The 26,150-nt window shown below is 31.3% G+C and overlaps 1 protein-coding gene across 2 annotated transcripts in view; it reads right to left on the bottom strand.

The window, feature by feature from the left end:
* STXBP5L (syntaxin binding protein 5 like) overlaps positions 1 to 26,150 on the bottom strand; it is a 257,780-nt gene that overhangs the window by 179,791 nt on the left and 51,839 nt on the right. For both annotated transcript variants that reach the window (XM_006905548.2, XM_006905549.1), the window contains 2 exons: positions 20,738 to 20,872; positions 14,721 to 14,784 (listed from right to left, as the gene is read on the bottom strand). In XM_006905548.2, coding sequence (XP_006905610.1) covers positions 14,721 to 14,784; positions 20,738 to 20,872 — 199 coding nt within the window. The remainder of the gene's footprint in view (positions 1 to 14,720; positions 14,785 to 20,737; positions 20,873 to 26,150) is intronic.

Here is a 26,150-nt window from a genome sequence, read left to right as displayed (position 1 = left end):
TTATTATTATTATTATTATTTATTACATTTCCTGTTGAATTCACTATATTTCTATTACAAAATATTCTCCTTAGAAAAAGTTCTTGCTTTTAGGTCTGCTTTTATGGACTAAGTAAATGTCTGTGTCTTCTTAAAATTCATTTATTGAAATCTTAACTCCCAATGTGATAGTATGAAGAAGTGGGGCCTTTGGAAGATGATTAGGTCATGAAACTAGAACTCTCATGAATGGGATTAGTACCCTTATAAAAGAGACTCCAGACAGCTATCTTATCCTTCTACCATGTGTGGACACAGTGAAAAGATGGCCATCTAGAAACCAGGCCCTCACTAGATACCAAGTCCGCTGGTACCTTGCTTTTAGACTTTCCAGCCTCTAAAATTATGAGGAATAGATGTTTGTTGTTTAAGTCATTCAGTCTATGGCATTTTTTGTTATAGCAGCATAAGCTGACAAAGACATCTACTTTGCCTGATATTAGTATAGCTATATCACTTCTCTTTGCTTTGGGTTTACATACCTATATCTTTTCCAATCCTTTTACATTCAACTCTTTTATATCCTTTAGTTTAAACTGTGTCTCTTATAATACAAATTGTTGTTTTGACACATCTGCAAATTACTGTCCTTTAGCCTATTAAATGTTTGCATTTAATATAACTGCTGACATATTTTAGAACAAATCTATCTACTTGTTTTGTATTTGTCCCATCTGTTTAACGTTACTTTCTCCTTTATTGTTTTCTTTGGGTTAATAAATTTTTATTATTCCAGTTTCCTACTCTATTAACTTGTCCATTATATAAGTTTAGAATACAAAACATTTCCATAACTTATCAAACTATAATGTAAATTACTACTTGTGATACTTTTAGAAGTTATAAAGACCTTAGAACTTTAATTCATTGGACTTCATCCCAACTTTTAACCTACTTTTAACTTGTATTTTAGTTCTCAATATATGACACTCCCAGAAGTCATCATTTTTATTTTTATAAAACGTTCTCTTATATTTACCCACGTATGTTGTTCTTTATTTCTCTTTCATCTCAGTTCTTTTATAATAGGTTGATTTCATTTTCTTAGAAATTCCTTTATTTTTTCATTAGAGCACACTTGCTGTTAATAAATTATTGCAAACTATTTTAAGTTGCAATAATTTCATCACATGTTTTTAAGGATATTTTTGTAGAGTATAGAATTCTGTGTAGACAGTTTCTTTTTTCCCCAGTACATTATCACTCAGTTTTCCTCATTTCCCACTTTTCTGTTGAGATGTCTAGTGTTAGTCTTACTGCTTTTAAATTTTTTCTTTCTATACAGAAAGAACTCTTACAACAATAAAAAAAAAAATTAAAAAATGGGCAGAAGACCTGAACAGATATTTCTCCAAAGAGGAAATACAGATGGCCAATAGACTTATGAAAAGATATAAGTTTCTGTGATAATTTTTAATTTTTCTTTGTCTTTGATATGCCTAGGTGAACTTTATTTTTGTTAAACCTGTTGTATATTTTTGATTTCAATGTCTATCATCAGTTTAGGAAATATTATCATCCTTTCATTTTTCAAACATTGCTGCTGTCACATTCTCCTGCAACTCTATCATGTATTACACATCTTCACAATGTCCAAATGTTGTTTTGTTTTTACTTTATTATTAGTTTTAAGTATACAGTATATCATTTAGACATTTATATAGTTTATAAATGATCTCCCTGATTGCTCTTTCTGGCCTCTGGCTCTCTACCTAGCCATCACATTAATGCTAACTGCATTTCCTATGCCATGCTCGCCATCCCCGTAACCATTTATCAACTACTAATTTGTACTTCTTTAACCATTCACCCCTTTTCCCAGTTCCCCAACGTCCCTCCCCTCTAGCCGTCACCAGATTGTCTTCTATGTTTGTGATTCTGTTTCTGATTAGTGTGTTCTTTTTGCTCCTTAGATGTTGTATGTAAGTGAAATCATATGGTATTTATCTTTCTCTGACTTATTTTACTCAGCATAATAACCTTCAGGTCCATCCATGTCATTGCGAATGGTAGGATTTCATTTTTTTAATGGCTGAGTAATATTCCATTGTATTTATGAACCATAACTTCTTTATCCAATTGTCTGTTGATGGACATTTAGGTTCCTTCTATATCTTGGCTATTGTAAATTGTGCTGCCATGAACATAAGGGTGCATAGATCTTTACAAATTATTGTTTTGGTTTTCTTTGGATAAACACTCAGAAGTGAAATTACTGGATCAAAAAGTATATTCATTTTTAATTGTTTGTAAAACCTCTAAACTGTTTTCCATAGTGGCTGTACCAATTTGCAATCCCACCAACAGTGTATGAGAGTTCCCTTTTCTCTACATCCTTGCCAACACTTGTTTTTTGATTTACGGATGGTAGCCATTCTGACAGGTGTGAGGTGATATCTCACTGTGGTTTTAATTTGCATTTCTCTGATGATTAGTGATCTTGAGCATCTTTTCATATGTCTATTGGCCATCTGTATTTCCTCTTTGAAGAAATATCTGTTTAGGTCTTCTGCCCATTTTTTCCTTGGATTTTTTTTGTTGTTGAGTTGTATGAGTTCTTTATATATTTTGGATATTAACCTCTTATCAGATGTATCATATATGAATATCTTCTCTCTTTCAGTTGGTTGTCTTTTTGTTTTGTTGATGGTTTCCTTTGCTGTGCAAAAACTTTTTAATTTGATATAGTCCCATTTGTTTATTTTTTGTTTTGTTTCCCTTGCCCAAGAAGATATGTCCAAAAATAAATTACTACTAGCAATATCAGAGAGATTATTGCCTATGTTTTCTTCTAGAAGTTTTATGGTTTGGGGGTCTTACATTTAAGTCTTTAATCCATTTTGAGTCTATCCTTGTATAAGGTGTAAGAAAGTGGTCCAGTTTCTTTCTTTTCTTTTTTTTTTTTTTGCTTGTATCTGTCCAATTTTCCCAACATCATTTATTGAAGAGACTGTGTTTACTTCATTGTATATTCTTGCCTCCTTTTTCACATATTAAGTGAGCGTATAGGCATGGATTTATTTCTGAGCTCTCTATTCTGTTCCATTGATCAATGTATCTGTTTTTCTGCCAATACTATGCTGTTTTAATTACTGTAGGCTTGTAGTATAGTTGATATCAGGTAGTGTGATATCTCCAACTTTGTTCTTTCTCAATATTGTCATGGCTATTTGAGGTCTTTAATGGTTTCATATAAATTTTAGGATTATTTGTTCTAGCAATCTGAAAAATGCCATTGGTATTTTGATAGGGATTGCATTGAATCTATAGATTGCTTTGATTAGTATGGCCATTTTAACAATTGATTCCAAATGTTCCTTATCCTTTCTCTCACCATGCTTTAGTCTGGATATTTTCTTCTAACATATCTTCCTGGTCACTAATTCTCTCTTCATCTATTTATAATCAGTTATTTTTTTAATTTTTTAAATTAATTGAGATAACATCAGTTAATAAAATTATATAGTCTTCAAGTGTATAATTCAATAATACATCATTCATATATTGCATTGTATGTTTACCACCCAAGGTCAAATCTCCTTTTGTCATCATATATTTGACCACCTTCTTATTTTTCCCTCCTTCCTCCCCACTTTCCTTCTAGTAACCACTAAACTGTTATCTGTGTCTATGAGTTTTTGTTTGTTTCGTTCATTACCATATGACCTAAAAATTTGAAAACATTTATCTGTAAAGATAATATGCATGCCAATGTTCATTGCAACATTATTCACAGTGGCCAAGATATGGAAACAATCAAAATGTTCTTCAATAGATGATTGGTTAAAGAAGATGTTGTAAATATATACAATGGAATATTAGTCATAAGAAAAGATGAAATACTACAATTTGCAACAACAGATAGATCTTGAGATAATCATACTATGCAAAATAAGTCAGACAGAAAAGTTGTGAAACATATGATTTTACTCATATGTGGAATATAAAACTGAAAGCAACAAATGAACAAAAAAAAATAATCATTTATTTTATTTTCTATTTTTCCTTCTCTGATGAAACCTCCATCATTTTTAGTTTATTAAACAATTCAATCACACTTATTTTAAAGTCCATGTTTGATGATTGTTATTTGAACCTTCTGTTAGTCTATCTCTACTTTCTGTCTGCTCTATTAGTTTCTGGTGAATCCTGATTTCTCTGAACTGTATATACACCATGTTATTTTTAAGTATAGAGTCTAATTATGAGACAAATGTAGTGATAAAGGTTCTGCATGATGCTTTCTTCTTCCAGAAAGAATTGATCTTTATCTTTGTCAGGCAGTTAGACTAAGGCAAATCAATATAAAAAATTATTATTAAAATTAATATAAAAAAGATTGAGATAATGTTAACAAGGATTTCAGTCATTTACGGGGCTGGTATATTTCCAATTCAGTTTTACGTATAGGGCATATCCCTTTGGGGTCACATTGAAAGTTTGGTGAGATTACAAGAGACCCTTATTTTGGGCTGCTCTGAACTTTTTTTTTAAATTAAGTTTATTGGGGTAACATTGGTTAATACAATTATATAATTTTCAGGTATGCATTACATTTTGACATGTGTATATTCTATTGTGTGTTTACCACCCAAAGTCCAGTTTCCTTCAGCTACCATATATTTGATCCCCTTTACCCACTTCACCCTCCCTTTACCCACTACATTTGACTCCCTCTTCCCCCTGAACTTCTTTTTCATCCTCACTACCCTCCTGTCCCATGAAACTGCAGAAAATTCTGTTTAGTTTTTCAGCCAATAACTTTCTATTTAGATACTCAATATCTCAGTCATTCTTTTGAAATAGGAAAATGCCTTGAAGGGAAAGGTGATGCTAAATGTTTGGTTCACCTCTCTGGGTTTCTTTTTCTGGGATCTAGGGCGCACAAATCTTCACTACCTTGGGCACTCTCTTGCACCCTCAAACAGATTTTCAAAAATATTTTGTCTAGATTTTTTAGTTCTTCCAGTGGAATAACTGATCTGAAATAAGGTAGTTTGCCATGATCAAAAGTATAAATACAATAGGTATTAAATATTATTTAAAGACATTTTCAATATCATTGGAGGTGATCATAATTTTTTTCCTTAGATCTGTTAACATTTAAACCATATTGATGGATTTTTCTCATAGTATCCATCCTTGCATCCCTGGAATAAAACAACATTTGTGGCAGTATGTTGTTTTTTAATATACTGTTATATTTTATTTAAGACTTCTGATAATTTATTTAAGACTTTTCCATTGATAGAAATAAATTCAATAAGTCCATGCTTTTCTTCATGCAACCTTTATCAGTTTTAGTTTTCATTCATAAAATAAAAGCAATTTGTATATTTTCCTTTTTAAAAAATATCTTCAGAAAGAGATTATCAAACTTTCTCTATAAGGACCAGACAGTAAATATTTTAAACTCTCTAGACCATACACTCTCCAAAAAAGTTTATTTACAGTAATAGCAGGCCAGCCAGATTTATTCCACTGGCCATAATGGTGACCCTTGCTTTAAAACTGTTTGTGTAGCATTGGAATTATACAGTATTTAAAAATATAGTAAAATTTCCTTGTAAAGCCATCTGGGTCTGGCACTTTTGTATAGGAATAGCAATTTAATAACTTTCTCACACTCATAAACTTTCTGTCTCCACTGATATTAATTTTGATAAATTTATTTCCCTAGGAAATTACCCATTTTACCTAGCCTTTTAAATCTATCTCCTCAGAGTTGTATAAAATAACTTAATTGGAAAGTGTAAGGATTTTCTTAATTTTAGTGTGCTTCCTCCTTGTTTCAGGTATTATTTGTGTTACCCTGTTCTCTCCCTATCTTTCTTAATTAGGTCAGATAGCAGTTTGCATATTTTATGTTCTAATCAAAGAACCAGCATGTTGATTAATTTATAAGATAGCTTAAAATCAGGAAAACTCCTTAAGTTCTGCTTTTATCTTTACATGTCTCTTCTGATTCCTTTTGCTTTATTTTCTTGGTGTTTTTTTTTTCCTATCTTTTTGTTGAGTTAATTGAATTTATTGACTTTCTTTTGAATTTATTTAAATTTCTATGTTTCGACTAAGAATTGATTTACCATATGATCCAGCAATCTCTCTACTGGGTATTTATTTACCCCAAAGACTTGAAAACTCATATCCAAAAAGATATTTGCACACCGATGTTCATAGCAGCATTATTCACAGTGGCCAGGACATGAAAGCAACCACAACTTCTTTAGCCAAAATCACATGCTGTCACTTATATGTGGGATACAAACCTAAAAGCAACAAAGGAACAGGACAAACAGAGACTCATGGACATGGACTATAGACTAGTGGTTACCAGAGGGTAAGGGGTGGGGGAAGACAGGGGAGGGTGAAGTGGGTAAAAGGGATCAAACATATGGTAGCTGAATGAAACTAAACTTTGGGTGGTAAAAACACAATAGAATATACAGATGTCAAATTATAATGTATACCTGAAAATTATATAATTGTATTAACCAATGTCACCCCAATAAACTTAATAAAAATAAATAAATCAATTAAATTTCTAGTTTTTGTTCACATAAGTATTAAAGGCTATGAACTATTTTATAACTGTTTTAATTATATTTCATAATTATATGTAGCATTACATTAATGTTAATTTTTATATATTCTCTGATTTTATTTTGTATTTTCTTTTGACCTAGTAGTTGTTTTAAAAAGACTTTTTAAATTTCCAAGTAGAAATTTTTGGTTTTGGATATTTTTATTATTGTGTTTCACTTTTCATATGAAATATACAATTAAGTATACTGCTTGGGTATCTATCCACTGTGAGGATTTTTCTTCATCAAGTCACTCAGCATCACCCCTAAGTTAAAATGTAATTGAGCAGTAGTCTGTGTCCAAAATGTACCAACCAATCACGTGGTGTCTATAAACCAGACCTGAATTCTGTCCTCTTTCATCAGCTGGTTTTAAGTATTCCCCTCCCACCACATGAGACCATATATGTGGGTTGAAAGAAGGCATTGTTACACCAGATTAAATTCTGGAATTCCCATTTACCTAATTTAGTTATGCCTTCTGGGCAGTTTAAGGCTGATTTCCTAAATATACTACTTTCATTACAAAATGGATTGTCACTTCCCTCAATCAATCGTATGACTCAATGAGTATGATAACATCTTACTCATGCTTACATAGTTAACTCAGCTTACAAAGTCATTTGATTAGGTGTTCAGTCTCTACAAAGCCCATCAGAATGCTAGCAATTGCTTTGAAAATGAACTATATTATGACAGGGAGAAGGAAAAATAACATAGCTTTAGAAAAAGATTGTGAAGTTATACTGCTTTGCCTTTCTATGAAAACAAGTTGCTTTTGATCCTCTATGCTGATGAATATTGAGTTCACTAAATCAATAATTGCTTATCAAGTGACATGGGATATGTTAGTCTGTACCTGTAAAAGTAACAACAGTAAGGCAGCTGTGATTGGGGCTATGATTTGGTTAATTTTACAGTGGTCTATGAACACCAAGCTCGATTCATATTGTTTTTAGCAGAACTCAAATAATTAAATTCAAGAAGATTGTATCAATATCCACTACCATTTCATCATTCGAGTATAATTGTTCTAATCTCTGCAACACCTCCAGAGACACAGCCTGGCTTTTGTTTACAATCTTAGCAGGGAGAGAGTCTCAGGATTTCCATTAGTCCCTTCCAACTATAATCACTCTCATTCCTATGTCAGGCATTCAATATAAGCATTATGTCAGTTTTTAAGCACATCTGTACAAATTATACAATTGGGGTATAAAATAAATGAGTGTGTCTACATACTCATTGGACCTACTAGGGGATACACTTGGGCTCAAACTCCATTTATCACCTAGTTACCTAGTTCCATATGCCATGGCTATAACTGAAGGACTACAAGTACTTTTTGGATCCCTTGGTAACAATGTCTGCTCTGACCCTATAGATAAAGCAACTGAGAAAGTAAACAGTTGCTCCTGTAAATGACCACATATGCTTTTATAATTACCATATGTACTTATGGGGGCCTTTCAGAGTCCTTCTTCAGAGGCAACTGGCCTCTCCCTTTCAGTCAATAGGCTCTAGATCTATGAGTTGATGTATATCTGGAAACCTGGTCAGGCATTATGATTTTCCATTTTGGTAGTCAATGCTAAGAATTAAGCTGTTCTTGATTTTTTTTTCTGATTAAGCAAATCAAACATTATAGTTAGCTACCCACCAAATTTGCTCATGATATATAAGCTATTACCATAGATCCTGCATTACTACTCCATCCTTGCTGCTTGTTATGGTAATTATGTTCATATTGCCAAGTGGTTAAGTATTGCCATCTGACCCCTACACGCTCCATGATATTTAATCTTCATAATATTATGGAGCCTGGTTCTCTGCCATCATCTCCTACTGTCAATGAAAGCCAGTAAAAGGACAACCATTAGCAAACTTCTCAAATATGCTGAGACTCATTTGTCCAGAGCATTCCTTATTAGGTTAAATGAAGATAGTGTCCTTGGGAGCCTCCTAGGGAATACAGTCACTAGTTAAGTTTCCAAGACAAATACAATATATCCTTTTTAACATTCTCATCTCCTTGTTATCTGATCACTTCTTTAATACCACACAAACAAGCTCTGCTTTATTTACAATATGCTCTGTTGAGTCCAGGCTTCAATAAGCCACCCCAGCAAATGATTAGGACCAGATTCACGTCTCCTTCCCAAAGCATTACATCTCAAATCATGGTTGAGTGACCCCATGTAAATGAACTCTCCACTATGTAGGCCCTAAGTTTAAACCCTTAAAAACACTCCTACATACTTGGCGGTTATTCCATTTCTTTAATATGTAGTTTTTTTCTTCCTGGAGGAAGATTTATGCTATCCTAGGCTATGCTGAGATCTGAGATCTGGTTCTGTACAGGTAATGAGATTGGAGGTTGGTCTTGTGAGGATAAACAATATCAAGCAGGAAAATTACTTCAGGTGAGGTCATTACATTACACAGTCTCTTAGAAAAGGAAAACTGTTCTCTGGAAACAGTGAAAGAGATACTTCTGCTGGTCAGTAGTGCAATCTTCCCTAGAGCTGCAGGAGGTTAAGACATCCTTTAAATCTGCTTAGAGGACCTCCAGCATGCCTTAAATCAGTAATTAACAGACTTAACTTTATTTTCAAACAGTCTCCAGTGCTTTGATAGGCTCACCCTAGTCACATGAGTCCTTGAGAGTGGAAAACCTTTCCCAGTTGTGGTTAGAAAGAGATGTGATGATGGAAGGTCAGAGAGATATTATGTTGTCTTCGAAGATGGAATAAGGGGGCTGTAAGCCTAAGAATATGTATAGCCTATAAAAGCTGAAAAAGGCAAGAAAACAGTCTCCTCTAGAGCTACCAGAAAGGATGCAACCCTGCCAATATCTTGATTTTAGCCCAGTGAAAACTATGTTGGAATTGTGGCCTATTGAACTGTAAGATAACACATTTATTTTGTTTTGAATTATTAATTTTTGTTGATAATTTATGTTGGAATAGAAAATAATATAAATGCCATCAAAGGAAGCTATTTTATTCCATGTTATAATTATCATCACCTTTTATCATTTAAGTACCACATGTACCTGATCTCTCATTGTTTTACCTATCCATCAGCCCCTCATCCCAACTAATTATAGGAGAACTTTCAAGTAACTGTGATGTTACTGTATGATAGGGTTTAATACAACTTGGAAACCTCAATGAGATCTTTGATTTTAGCTAGGAGGCAACCCAACCCCAAAATCTCATCCTGAGGGTCTACAATCTATAACAGCAGTAAGCAAACTGTTAATGTAAAGGGCTATATGGTAAGTATTTTAAGCTTTGCAGGCCATGTAGCTCTATCACAACTGCTCAGCCTTGCCCTTGTAGTAAGAAAGCAGCCACAGATAATATGTTAATGGATGAACGTGGCTGTGTTCCAATAAAACATTGTACAAAAACAACGGCATGCCAGATTTGTCCCATGGCTGTAGTTTCCAATCCCTGATCTAGAACAATTCTCCTAAATATTGTCTTAACCAGAATTCTGTAGAAAACAGCCTGAGGAAAGGCTTAAATGCTAATGTTTCACTGAGATAGGCAATCTTAGGGCTGCAATAAAGAAAAGTGAAGAAAATAAATAAAAGTAAGATGATTCATTATCACACTAACCACTATTTCATGAAGAGAAGCAGAAGACACAGTCATTTAGCAGGTGTATCTGCTTTGCCTAGCAGGATGTCTAACAGTTTACATGGAAACACCATGATTCAAAATAACCTTACCATAGGGAGGAAACGGGGGTGAAATTATTTCATGTTTCTTGTCTGAGTCAAACTTTACTCCATGAGAAGTTGAACACCACCTCACTTCAAAGTTGTGTCATTTGATCCCTGTGGCAGCTGTTTGGGAAGCCAAATCTCCTGCCTTATAGTATGGCACATCATCTGAATCCAGAATTAAAGGGAGGAGCCAAAGTCTCAGGGCATAGTCAGTCAATTTCAGGAAATAGTACCACCTGAAGTTGATTAACCCTGCCAAAACTAAGGTGAAGCAAACAGCCAAGCCTCAATGGAAGTTTCCCCCTCTAGGTTGAATTCATCCCAGAAATGCAAAAATGTTTAAAATTAGAAAATCTATTGACATATTTCAACAAAATAACAAATTAAGGAATAATCATTTTATAATATAAGTGCTTGACAGTTAGCTGCTTTTTTTTTATTGTAATGCAAGTGCCTGACAAACTTTTGATTGCCAAGGCATGCACTTCAAAGACATTCATCTTGAATTAACACGTCGCCCACTACAGAACTAGATAAAGAGTCAGGCTGCCCATCCATGAATTTCTCACCCATGAATTCCCCTCATTTTTAGAAAGCTTGTGTTGATTTAGATAACTGACAATTTGATGGTTGGCTTTTCCCTTACTGTGCTTTAATTAATGCTCTTAAGTTTTAAATTAACCAGTAAAAACTAAACCTGCTAAACCTGAGATGCCCCACCTTCGATCCCAAGAAAAGGAGACCCAGGTCTGCATGTTATCTCTCTCTAACTATAACCTTGCTATGCGGTCCTAAGCATGCCCTGTGCCCTCCAGGACCTGTGAGTAAGAAACGCGATTTTTAAAAGTTCCCTGATGGATGTGCTGAGGTGCACCTTGCAATCATAAACACACACACACACACACACACAAACCAGTCCAGCCACAACACTGGCTCCAAAAGGGGAAATATAGGGGATCACCTAGGACCCAAAGGATCGCCCCCAAGCATTTCTAGCCCATAGCATCTCTATCAATAGGCAGATACTGGCACAAATATATCTAGATACATGTGGAAAAGCATTCAATACCATTCATAATTTAAAACTCTTCGAATATTGAATATAGGTGGAAACTTTTTAACTTCAAAAAGCAATCATCCAAAGACCTGAAACAAGCATCTTAATTAATGTTGAAGTCTTGGAGGCATTTCCTTTGTGATTAGAAACAAAATATAGTTCCCATTAAAACCATTTGTATTCAACACTGCACTGAGTTTCTATGCAACAAAACAAATATGTACATTAAAAACTATAAATACTGGAAAGGATGAAACAAAATCTGTCTATATTTACTAAACTTTAAGATATAGAATAAAATATCTCAGAAAATCTAAGAACAGCTATTAAAAATAAAAAATTCAGTGATGTGTTGAACACAAAATAACAAAAATCAGTAATATTTTATACACTAAAAATCAACTATGAAATTGATTTTAAGAAAATTCACAGGAGCAATAAAGTCTATAAGGTACTTAGAATTAAGCTAACAAAAGATATGTAAGATTTTTGTGAAAAAAGTTACAAACTTATACAGAAAAAAAGTAAAATAAAGCCAAAATGAATATATCATGTTTATGGATAGAATATTCATATCTAATGATGTAAATTTTCTCTAAATTAATTACTATGTCCAAGTTTCAAACTAAATCACAAAAAATATTTCCAACAGAGCTTAATAAACTTATCCTAAAATTCATATATTACAATAAATGTTCAGAAAAACCCAAGATATGGGAGAGAGGAGGAGGAAAGTCTACCAGATAGCAAGATATTTTGTAAAGTCATTAAATTGTGCTATAATAGGAAAATAATAAATACATCAGTGCAACAAAGTCCAGAAAAAGGTCCATCCAAATATGGAAACTTGATATATTAGTGAGATGTCCTTCATCATTGGAAACTAGATTGACTATTTAATTGACATGTAAAAATAAAGTATACCCTTATCTCAAACCAATATAAATTACATATACAGATTAAAATCTAATTGTAAAATGCAAAGCTTTAAAACTGATAAAAAAATAGGATTATATTTTCCCCCAGGAAGGGAAAGATTTATTGAATAAGAAGCAAAATGCAGATATCAAGACTGATAAAATTGAATACATTAAAATCAAAAACTTCTATGTGGCAAAAGGCTACTGATGGAAAAACTAATCTACAAGAAGTCAAGTGATTTATTCAAGGATATGTGCTAATAAGTAGTAGAGCCATAATTCAAACATATAATCTTCTGACTCTAATACTAATTTATTTTGCATTCTTTTTCATTTTTAATTACACAATTAATACACATTATATTCCTTCATAAAATTTTAAACAACACAGCAAAATAAGAACACCTTTGACAATTTTCCCCACTTCCAATCTTCGGTATCCTCCCCAGATTTATACATATCCTTTCAGGTTTTTTTTCCTTGGGTGTTTGAATACATAAGTAAATATACAAATGATTATTCAAGTGGTTTTATTCTGTACTTATTATTCTGCAACTTTCTTTTTTAAGATGTGGCTTAACGAACTTTCCATATCAGCACAGCATTCCACAGTATGAATATATCAGCATTTCTTTATTCATTTCTCTATTAATAGACCTTTAGGCTATTTTCAATATTTTAGCTCTTGGTAAACTGGAATGGATTTTCTAGGTTATAATAAATAAATGTTTTAAATGTTGATAATGCCAAATTGCCTACACTGGTATATATATATACCTACTATTACTGTAACTAGATGCCCATTTTTCAATACATTTTCTATTACCTGATATTATTAATATATTTAAATTTTAATATTTTACCAGTCCGATGGGAGAAAATAATGATATATTACATTTCCCTAGTGATTATTAGTGAGGCTGTTTCCTTCTCACTGTCAAACCCTGTTCTCTAGAGGTAAAAGACAACCACACCTTCAACTCTTATAATTGTCTTTTCTAGTAGACTTACTTCCCATATTCATAAACATATTTATATTGCCACTTTTTGATTTATTAAGCATTATCCATTGATTTCCTATTGTGAAATACAAGTTCTTTACATATTTTGCATGTTCATTATATATGCTGTATATATATGTAGCAAATATTGTCTCCCACTTTGTTGTCCATCTCTTATCATGATTGTCTTGTTATGGTATATTCCTCAATGATTTTAGGTTTTATGTCTTGCCCAAGGAAGTGTCTACTCCACAGTAACAACCCATTTCCTACAGTATCTTCAAAAACTTCCTGAGTTGTATTTTTAACATTTACGTATTTTCTCCATCTGGAATTTATTTCTGTGAATGGTATGTGGTAGAGAAATCTTACTATTTAATTCAAAATAGCCAATTGTCCAACACCATTTATTCAACAGTTTATCATGTCCTAAAACATCTCTAAAATGTACAAAATTTCCCCAAATGCCTGAACCATGTCTGGAGTATCTATTTAGATCTAACCCTGTACCAATATCACAATGTATTTCTTTTTCAAAAATGTCTTAGTTATTCTTAAATATTTTCTTTTTCTTATGAATTTTAGAATCAGCTGAGTTCTTAAAAATCAATAAATTCTGATGATACCTGATTATAAATACATTGTATTTGTGGATCAATTTAAAGAAATCTAACGTCCTTCTATTGCCATCAGGTGGACTTGCCTTTCGGGTTCAATATTTATTAGGTTAATTCAGTTTCTATCACTTAAAAATAAACAAAGAACCAAACCTATACTACATAATTTATTCATGAGTTTGCTATAGTACTTAGCAAAAATTATATACTTAGACAATATTTAAGTGAAAGTGACACTTTAGATCTTTTCATGTTACCGACTTTGTTTCCTCATCATCAAAGGACAATTTTGAATAATCAAGAGAATAGGATTATTTTTGTAATCTGAGAACATTTTCTATATTATTACCTACTTATAAAATCAAGATTGGCTAATTTATGATTATTTAATATTGTCATTCATCATTACCAAAACTGAATAGCAGAGGCCAATGAGTAACAATACAGATAGTCATATTGTTAAGTTCAAGCATAGAATATTTGTAAATTAAAACTGTTCCATTTGTTACACACCTTCCTCAAAAATCTAGAATTAAATATCAACCTTAGCTCTAGGTAAAACTAAAGACTTAATATGCGACCATTATTAGTGTGAATAATTTATTCATTCATTTATTTGCTCAATCAGTCAACATATTTTAATTTTAAATTACACTGAATGCTATGAACCATGCTATAAATGTTTCATTATCAAATAATAGTAAGAAATACTTTCATTCAAGAGTAAGAAAAATAAATGTAAGAATAATGGTATTGTAATACTCACTTTCCCTTCATCTCTTGGGCTATCACTTAAATGTACAACTGGACCTGGATGAGTCTTTGTGGATCTGTTAAATCAATTCAAAACAATAATTAAAAAATAAACATTAAAACATCTTATTGTTAGAGACTGGGACAAAGAAATTAGGATTATACTGGAATACTCTTCTACTATTCTGGGGTTTAACTTAGATTCATGAGTCTTAGATTGTTTTTCGTTAGGACTTCTTTTTCCTACTAACTCCATTAAAATAGGTGTGATTTAAAAAAACATCAGATTTAAGAACACAGATCCACATAACAATGGAATTCTTTATTATCGTACATGTTTGTTGCCAGATCAAAGCCTCTGAAAATTTGAAATTGAACTTTTACTTATACAGACAAAGGAACACATACAGCCATGAGGCTGTTGCTGTAACCCTGCTTCAACCAAATTGCAAAGTACATACCTACCTGATTTAAAATTTCCTTTTGACATGAAATCTCTGACTTTGCTCCAACAGGAAATTATAGAGGCTCCTCCAATTTAAAAGAAAACTCTCTCTAGTGATAACCAGCATACAGAAAACTGACAAACTGGGGAAACCTAGTTCACTGGTTATGTTTCATTTAGCTGGTCCCCAAGGTAATCAATAATTGACTATGAGTCTAAGAGCATATTATTAAAGAGACCTGTGCTCTGTCAATCTAACTTTAAATTTATTCTACTCTAATAGCTGGTACGTTTCTTTCTATTTCCTACTTTAATTCATATCATTGTTGAATGTGACTATGTCATGGTTAAATATTATCTTACATAATATGACCATACATTTATTATTGCTCAATTTTCCATACCCTTTCTTCAATGACCTAATTGTGCCAGATTAATTCTATTATGATTATGCTGACATAATTATAATTTTTTAAGCCTACATGAAATCATCAAAAATTCTACATAAAACAATAAAGATTTAAGTTTTAGAAACTCTTTGGAATCAGAAAAAGTGACAAATTAAGTGACTCCAGATTCCTGACTCCCCAAAATGACCCAGAAGAATAAATGCAAATTTACCAGATATTTTGTCAGTGGTTTTAAATTTTCTCATCTAAAAATGGATATAGTTGTACTGACCCTACTGAATAATTGTGAGGATTAGAATATACATATAGTACCTAATATAATGTCAAAACATAGTAAGAACTCAATAAATGGTATTATTATGATTGTTAAAATCATTGGAATAATTGGAAATTAGAGTTACTGTTTGCATTCTAGAACATATGCAGGAAGAAAAGAAACTAAACAGGGCTTCATAAAAAGTTTACAGAGCTTTTTGCAGTTACATCATTTACACATAAATGCAGTGTTTTACTATGGTATAAATGCCTCCGATAAAGGACAATATCCTTCAATTATTCTTTGAGAACTAACAATATCTAACAAACCACAAACTCCTGTCTCTTGGGTTTGACTGGAACAACAAATACTAAAGCATACTCCATGATAAACTAGTGAATATGTAAGGTATTTCACATAGTGTTCCATATCAAAAATGTTTGGAAATTCTGAACTAAACAAAGTTAAATGTTTTTTCTTCTATGGAACTTCTTAGGGCTGTAATATGTAAATAAACATTGCAAATTAATATTTTCCAAAATTATTGGTCCATGGAATCCTTTTTCATTGATCTAGTGGAATCACCGAACTCTAGTTAGACCATATGCAAGACTCTTCATTTTAATTCTCAGACTTCATTAAACAGTCAAGCTCAGAAAATAATCTAGCATTAAACTTGTTATTTGTAATGGTTTCTTCAAACTATATAAGAAATTTTATTTATTTTAAAAAAAGAAAACTTAGAAAATGCCAAAAGTTAAAAGGAAAAATCTTTATTATTTCACTGCCTAGATAAAATGACTGACTTTGATGTATTTCTTTCTGACTGTTCCCTAACATTAAACTTCCAAAAACTACCAGGTATTCCTTGCAAAACTTATGGCCATTAGAAATTGACTTAAAAATACAAAAGCATCTGTATACTCTGGATTCTGTAATTCCCACAAAAATTACTTTAGATAGAATTATCAATGAATTTAAATTCATGTAATATCCATCTATATAATGCCCAATAATCCTTCCAAGTAACCCTATTTAGTTCTCTTCTCCCCATTCACCACAATGGCTTTTTGATAATTTTCTTTGTAGACATACTTTCTATTTTTGTATCTTAAGTATTGATATGTCTTTGTATTCTATCCTAGATTGCCATCTATTCCCATATTAGAATTCAAGAGCACACAAGAGCCAGGCAAATATTGCAAATGAGTTAAGTAGCCTGCATAAGAATCATGCCAGACTGGATAGCATATAATCCACCTACAAAAAAAAAAAGTTGTTAGTTTCAGTTGATTACTGACTGCCAGGCAAGAATGCAGTACTAAGACTGTCTCATTATGAATTTTTTTTTTCATGAAAAGCTGGAAATCCAATTTTTTATTTCTATTCTATCAATTTTTAAACATTTGAAATAATTTTGAATACATTTAAATACTTTAATGGCCAAACAAAACATATCTGTGAGTCAGAATTGGTTGACTGTCTTCTAGTTATCTACCTCTTTTCTGTACACTCATCATGCACAATCTCCTCTATTCTCATGGTTTCAATGACCATGTAAATTCTGGTCTGATTATCTTTAGATCCATATATCCCACTTCCTACCATTATCCCATAACAATTTCAGTTGAATGTCTTATAAACACATACAACTCAACCTACCTAAAATTGAACTCATTATTTTATTCCCAACCTATTCAATCTCTTGCATTCTTTCACTACGTGGCACCTTTATCTACACTCAAGCCAAACATATGGCACTCTTAATTCTTTTCCATTATTCTCACATCTTCCCACAATATTCAAGTCTTGCCTCTTCTATCTTTTAACTATACCTTTTATATGTCAGCTTATCTCCCCTCCTAAGTTCAGCACCATAATTTTTTATCAGGAATACAGTCTTTTCTCTCTTCAATCATTCTCCATATATGAACTCAAGAATAGTCTTCCTAAATGCAAATTTTGAGGGGTTTTAAGCAAATTCTCTACTTCAAACCCCTCAAAATCTAGCTCCTGGCTTTAAGCTCACTTCTCAAATTGTCTTATAAAGCCCTTCATATTATATAACCTGATTACCTCTTCAGCTTTATCTTTTGGCATCCTCTCCTCCAGCCATTCCAACCAAAGTACTTAAAATTTCTGCTCCCTCTTCCTGGAACAGCCTTATCCTTCTCTTGCAGTTCTTCACTCATCTAACTGAAACTCATCCTTAAAATCTCAGCATAGATGAAACTTACTTCACAGATACTTCTTTGAGACCCTATGTCTATCTTAGGTGTCTTTCTTATGGAATTGCTACATTATATTTCCAATACATGGAACTGTCTTTTTACTTAATCTCACATTAATTAGAGTGGAAGCCTCTAAGAGGACAGAAACTATGTCTTCCCAGTTTATAGTTGTTTCCAGTATTTACCATAGTGTTCAATAAATATGTCTGAATGAGTATTAATTAAATACAAGACTTGCACTTATTATTTAATTCTGAATTTCATGCTCAAATTTTAATCACATGTAGAAAAAAATAGGTTACATTTTTTAAAAGCTAGGGATGCCCTGAAGAAATAGCTATTTCTGTACTATAACCTGGAATATATTTTCCCATAAAAATATTTTTTAATGTCAGCTTAGTTCTATACTAGTATTTTATGAGATGTTCTAAAAATGTCACTGTTTATATAGAAAATGTGTTTCACTTTCCAAATAATTGATATATACATTTTGGGGACATGGATCACCTATAATTTTGGAAATTGCCTATAATTTTAATTAGGAGACCACTAAAAATAGAAACAAGCTGAAATATAGCAAACATTAAAAGTATTTCAAGAAAATTTAAAAATAATCTCACACGTCTCTTAAAGATAATTCTGCATTTTTCACACTTAGAACATATAATGTTAAAATTTGTTTTTAAAATTATATTTATGAAATAACTTTTTAAAATTAAATACATATTTTATTATTGTCTCATGTACTTAACATAAATCGACAGGAAGTAGCATGCATTTTCTTACGTATCTCAAGAGGTAGAGAGCAATTAAAAGACTCTGGGAGATTGGAACTTGGTATTTAAAGTAATATCTATCACAATACTACTCTATTTCCATGGGATACACTTTTGGAAATGTGGCCTAAGTAAACCAAAAACGCAGTCAGGAGGTGTTGCCTACTAATAATTTCTTGAGAATATTTCAAGGACATTTTTAACTCTATAAAACACTGGATTTACATAAATGGTAAATTCTATTCTGATGCCAAATTACATGTGTAAGATCCTAAAATCATAAAGTATAGATCATATAAATATATAGGTAAAGTATAAGTTAACTATTTCAGGTAGTATTAATTTGAAATAAGAAAAGGATTTGTTAAGTAAAAAAATATGGAAACAATATTGTAAAAGTGGTGAAATATTTTATCTGTTTAGATAATAAACTCTTTGTAATTACCTTAGCACATTCAACTGAAATAAAATGATACATCTATTATGATTTATACTAATATTAAATTTGTATAAAAGCTCTATAATTGAATCACTCAAGTTTACTTGGGTTTTTATCAATATCCTAAAACAATATTATTAAAACAAGCATTAAATTCAGCCTATTTATTGATTTTATAGGATTAAAATTATAGGGGAAAAAGCCTTTCACAAATAGCTAAAGAAGTAGATAATTTTTTTGAAGGAAATATAATTGTCTAAAGAATAAATGTTTTTAAAAATATCTACACAGAATGCTAAAATATATATGACCAAAATAGCTCATATCAATTACGACTATAATTATAAATGAAAGCTGTAAGTCAATAGTAGTGTGTAACTATTTATCGTACCAATTCTTCAATGTCATTAGTCATTTAGTAGCCATTCTATGGAAAGCACCAAAATAAGCCAAGAATAAAGAGGAAAAAAAGAGCAATGAAGAAAGACTCTGCCTTAGAGCAGTTCTTAATCTAATGAGAGAGGAAGAATTATCATTAATAAAAAACCCATTAGGACATAATACAAAAAGAAGAGTGTAACAAGAATATAACTAGTAACGATCTTCCCTATCAAGTAATATATAGGTACACTGAAACATTGGGAATATGGATTAGTAGATTTATTATAAAGACCAGTATGAAGCTTCATAAAAATAGGCTGTTTTAATCAGAGTTTTAAGGAAGAATAATTATGTAACTTAGAATATATGTATGAGAGAGAGAATGTGCCAGCCTCAAGTCAAATGTACAGAGCATAAATATTTATTAAAGAAAAATTGTTTTTCTGAATAACAGGAGATTGTATATATACTACAAATAGATGGCTTGGAATTCCATGAAGTTTTGCATTTGGGGAATTTCACATTTTACATATTCAGAAACATAAATATTAGTGTCAAAGTGGTAGTTTCCATCAACCACATACCCAAATAGCTGTATACATCACAACATAAAAAATATTAATATACTGATTCTTCTTTGAATCTAGAACAATATGTTAACTTGGCAAGTGGAGAATATGCTACCAGCATTAAAAAAATATGGGAAATGATCATGACTATTTTTACATAAAACTAAATGTGGCCATAATCCACTTGACCATTCTCAATGGAAGTGGCTATCCTAAGATTGACTTAAAAGAAATATGAAAATTTCTATGTATAACATTTAGAATGGGCCTTACTATTTTATCACCAAATATTGCATACATAACAATTATTTACAGTATTTAGAAAGACTAAAAGTAGCATGTGTTAATACTACAATATCTACTTTTAAAGGCATTTATCATTTTAAATTATTTTGGCTAAACTTTTCACTCATTTAATCATAAATTAGCTGTAATGTTTCAAATAACTCTATAATTTGATATATGTTATATAACCATATGAAATATTTAAGCCAAATAAAGTTATATACAAGTTCAAACTTACAGTTCAATTGCCTTGTTCCACATGATAACATATCCAGAAAGAACGAAAGATTCAATATTTACAATATGTGTATTTCCTCTTTCTGTTCCAACATAGAGCCATTTACTCTGGAAAGGTAGATGACAGTAAGTAATTCTGAAAGAAAGAAAATTACAATTAAAATATCTAAATTTTATTTCTGGTCAGCATTATATTTTCCTTACACTTATTATATAGTGATAGTTATATAAACAATAAAATTTACTATATACTAAAGTAACATTTCATTATTAGTGAGGGTATAGGATAAATAATATATCATTAAAAACAATAATGATAATAATAAACACTAATGATAATAAATAATATTAAGTATCTGACATAGACATTAATATATACTATTTATGATACTGAAAACAGCACAAGACACATATATACATATATCTGTCAGCACTATAGACAAATACATATAAACTATGTATTTGTATATATGTATATCTGATTTACTAAGAGGAAATTAAGGCCAAAAATTTTTATTTTTACTAGTCTAGGACTGACAGCTAGTAAGTGGCAAAACTGGAATTAAAATCCATTCTTGCTTGGTTGAACAATTACCATCTTTCTACCAAGCTACACTGTTTCTTGTTTTTTTTTTTCAGTAATATTCAATTCAAATAAAAATTAAGTACATTTGAAACATAAATTTCAGAGTTCTCAGAGAATTTGTAGCTATGTCTATACGAGATGGTAAATTATCTACTTTTTATTCAGATGCTTGACATCTTAGTTTAAGGAAAGCTTATAACATACTATTCCCTCATTTTTTTATTCTGCCTTATCTTCACAATAGGCTTTCTGACCAACCCTGGGAACAAGTTCCACAGCCAGGGAGAGCAACCATGACTCCTATATATGAAATCTGGGAATTTACCAGAGTCTTCTCTTCATGGCATCCTCACTCTTTCTAGTTTGGCCTACTCGTGCTCTTTAATCACTCTTAAAAGGAGAATGGGGATAAGATCACAGTTATCTCTTGACAGAACTTGTTATTAAATTATAATATTTCCTAGAGTTTACTCATGAAAGGAGCTAGTAAATTGTTAGAAGTTCTGGACAGAATTCCAATGCCAGAGAAACAGAACAATATGAAAAAAAAAAAAAAGAATGTGAATGGTAGATTCCCAACAAGATTCCATCTTGTACCTCTTTATACAACACTAAACATTTGGTCCCTCAAATTTATAATCTGTCTGGTTCAGTGAATTATTAAACCTGCCTCTCTAAACCAAACTTCATCTATTCAAAAGTATTCTGCTAAAAGCACCTTGCACACTATATCTAAAAAACTAGAAGCCATGCTATTACATACACAAGAAGTTATTTGACAATCTAATTAAAGTGTAACTAACCTACATGACATTGGACAATTCTGATTAAAACCCAAAGTCTAGAATTCCTGTTGCCAAGAAATATTTAATTATGTTCCACAGGAAATAAATTGATGAGATCATGTTTCTAGGCAATGAAGGACCAATTTTCAATTCAATCTAAGTAGAAAGAGAAAACTCATTTTAAAGAGAATTTAAGAATACCCTTTCTGAACCACAAGGAGAGTAGGGGGAAAACCCCCCACTTATCACATAAAAGTAGACACAAATATAAAAGTTCAGGTAGAAAAAGAAAAAAAACATTAATATTACATAATCATTTCCAAAGTGAAGAAGAAAAGTCTAAGAACTGCTAGGTTCCAGGAATGAGATCTGAAGCAAGAGGCAGAATTCTAATATACACAGACATTACAGTACAATAACAATGGAATACAAGAAGATCCAAACAGGATTAGAACTATTCCTGGAACCAATACCACTTTTTTCCTCATTCATACTGACGAGAAACTATGACCCTTCATGATGAAGGGGTTCCATCTATGTCCAATGTCCAATAGATAGGTAGTAGTTAAAGAACTAATTAAGAAAGATTCCCAGACTTTATTTGAACCCAATAAAAAATAGTAACGTGATATACTTAAGATGATTGACATAGATGAGGGAGAGGGAAGGGAGAGAGCATGATTACTCTTGGACTGTATGTTTGATGACTCTAATAAGCAACTAAATCAATATCCTTATAGAACTTAATTTATTGTATTTAATAGTTACACTTTCATTTGTAGTGTATTTCTATCACCACCTCCTTCAAGATAAAGAATTTTCTGTTATATGTGAGCCTTGTAAAAATCATCTTGTTTGTACATATATATTCACTATCATTCTTCTATAGTAAATCTTCTAAGACATTCAGAGAATTCCACCCTTTGATCGTTTATTCAAACTTCATTGAGTAATTCTTTGTAAAATGCACTTTATTACAACACACATACTCTTTTTTCCCCCAAAAAACATACCATCTAATAAAATAGATAAGACAAGTAGACGAGTAAGAAAATAAAAGTAAAATTGTTAATTGCTATAAGAAGTTCAAAGGAGGGATGAATTAATTCATCATGGAAATCAAGGAAAATGAACATTGAAAATTATATTGAATTGGGCCATTAGAGATCGAGTAACTGTAATTTGATATATATTACATATATATAATAAACAAAATAAATGTTTCTCAAGCTTGAATAATATACAGATTTTTAAAAAATTTTTTGTTGATCCTCAATTTGACTTTTATAAATTCTTTAGCTGACATATAAAATAACATAAACTGTGAACACACAATGCACTATATATATATATGTCTTACTATTGAATTGTACATTTGAAACCTACTGGATCTTGTTAATTAATGTCACCATAAGAAATAAAAATAATAATAAATTATCTTACCTATCAATAACAAAAAGAAAATATATAAACTCCTCATACTTATGGCTCTTATATGCACATAAAACAATACAAATTAAACACAAATAAAACTACAACTAGAATTCAAATTAATGACATTAATTTGCCACAGATTAATTATTTTACAGAAATACAATAACTTCACAATAGGAATATGGTTCTGACTGCACAGGTTCTTTTGAATTTTGTGTTTCTGTACTTACTCTGTGCTTCTCTCTCACCACTCGCCCCTACTTGAACAGTTCTGATTTGTTCCAAAGTACATCATCACATAATCATTTGGTATGAATACATAATACACATGTATAGTCCACTTCTGTCATTTCATTAATTCATAACAATTGAAATAACACTATTTGGTGCCAACACAACTATACATGAAAATTTAACTTCACATATTGGATCTGTGTGGCAGTATATTTTTCATGGTTTATTCAAATCATTCAGTATGTTTCCATTAGTCTCATTATAAAAATAAAAATATTACGATCAAATTATTGTGGAAAATTCTCAACCCCAAGACTATGCCCATAGACTCTAGTTTGGAAAACACTGTCAATACACAAGCCAAAAAATATATTTTAAAAAGTAAATGGCTTAAAATTAAAGAAATTATGCTTTATGAAATTTAGTAAGAAATTTCAACTTTGAAACTTTTTCCCCTAAGTTCTAATATTAGTTCAATTTTAGCTCTATTTTTTGTCTGGATCTAGGTGAAACCTCTAGTACCAAGCATGAGTACTCTGGTTCTAGTCCCTTCTATAATATTTATAATTATGCTTTATAACCTGGTAACTCCAAATCAGGTATATAATGATTCTGGACATTAAAAATATAAATGCCAGAGATGACAATTCAGTTGTTCTAAGGTTATATCTAGCAATATTGTTTTAAAACTCTTTCTGGGTGGGTTTGATGCATGACCACAGTTAAGAACCATTAAATTATAGCAACATGAAGAAATCCAAAACATTCATTAAAAAAGATATATGCACTAGTTACAATAGTCATTATTTACAATAGCCAAGATATGGAAGTAACCTAAGTGTCCCTTAACAGAAAAATGTATAAAGAAGATATAGTACATATATACAATGAAATATTACTCCATCATAAAAAAATAAAATCTTGACATTTGCAACATAGATAGACCTAGAGGATATTATACTAAGTAAAATAAGTTAGACAAAGAAAGACAAATATCATATAATTTCACTTACATGTGGAATGTAAAAAACAAAATAAATAAAGAAGTAAAACAGAAACATAGATACAGAGAATATTTCGATGGTTGCCAGATGGGAGGGGGGTGGGGAGATGTGTGAAAAAAGGAGAAGGAATTAAGAAGTACAAATTGGTATTTACAAAATAGTCATGGATGTCAAGTATAGCACAGGGAATAGAGTCAATAATATTGTAATAACTATGTATGGTGTTAGATGGGTCCTAGATTTATCAGTGTGATCACTTTGAAAGTTATATAAATGTCAAATCACTATGTTGTTCACCTGAAACTAAAATATTGAATGTCAACTGTAAATAAAAAATAAATTTTAAAAAACCACTAAATTATAGCAAAAATTCTTACTCTTTGGTAAAAATAAATATAACATTAAAATGCATATTACCAGATTCCAGCTACACAAATTATGATACCTCATATTTGAGATGGGATATATGATTGATATTTTAACAATTATCCTTGGACTTGCTATTCAAAATGAAATCCATAGAGCAGCATGGACATCACCTGAGAGCTTAGGAGAAATTCAGAATCTCAGGTCCCACCCCAGAATCAGAAAGTGCATTTTTTTAAGAACCCCAGATGACTCATATATACATTAAAGTTTAGGAAACACTTCTCAACATGATTCTGATATAGATAATCTATGAAACTACATTTTAAGAAACACTGTTCTGTGGATGACTGACTGCTGCTTACTTACTCTCGAGTCAAGATAAGAGCTTAAATTACTAAATTAGGAGTAAGGATAAAGACTTGCAGCTTTGTAGTCTCTCCAAAACAGCTAATGATAATTATAATAATGATGATAATGAGAACTACAACAACAGCCGAGGAAAGGGGCAGATAGCTACCCTAAGATTCCTTTAGCTTCTTAAGTCAAAGACTGATATTTAAGAATTTTAGTGGAAAAATCTGACTCATGTAAATAAAGAGATAAAGAATTAAAATTTCTTTAAGAAAAATATATAAAATTTTGGACAACCTGTACCTAGCTAGAACTATAATACAAGAGACAAAATTAAACATATAAGTGAAAATGTAGATGAGTTTCATTCATAGTCTTAATTGGCTGCCAATCAACTAATCAGACAGTAATAAACTCTGTCAATTTTGTCGTCTATAATTAGTTGAGAAACTGTCAAACACAAGTCAAATTTTAAAAATAAGCCTAAGCTCTGTAGTTCCATAAAGAATAACATCATGATTTCTTCTAACAAATGCACCTCGGAGAAGCTTATTCTCATTCTCCTATGGCAAAAGAAAAAATATTTTCTACCTTCACTTAAATTCATAGAATTTTAAAATTTTTGAATGAGAGAATTGAGTTAGAGGAGGC

Source organism: Pteropus alecto, unplaced genomic scaffold, assembly GCF_000325575.1.
Source record: "Pteropus alecto unplaced genomic scaffold, ASM32557v1 scaffold251, whole genome shotgun sequence".
Lineage (NCBI taxonomy): Eukaryota > Metazoa > Chordata > Mammalia > Chiroptera > Pteropodidae > Pteropus > Pteropus alecto.
Note: the sequence above shows the minus strand (reverse complement) of the source record. Positions and strands in the feature narration are given on the sequence as shown.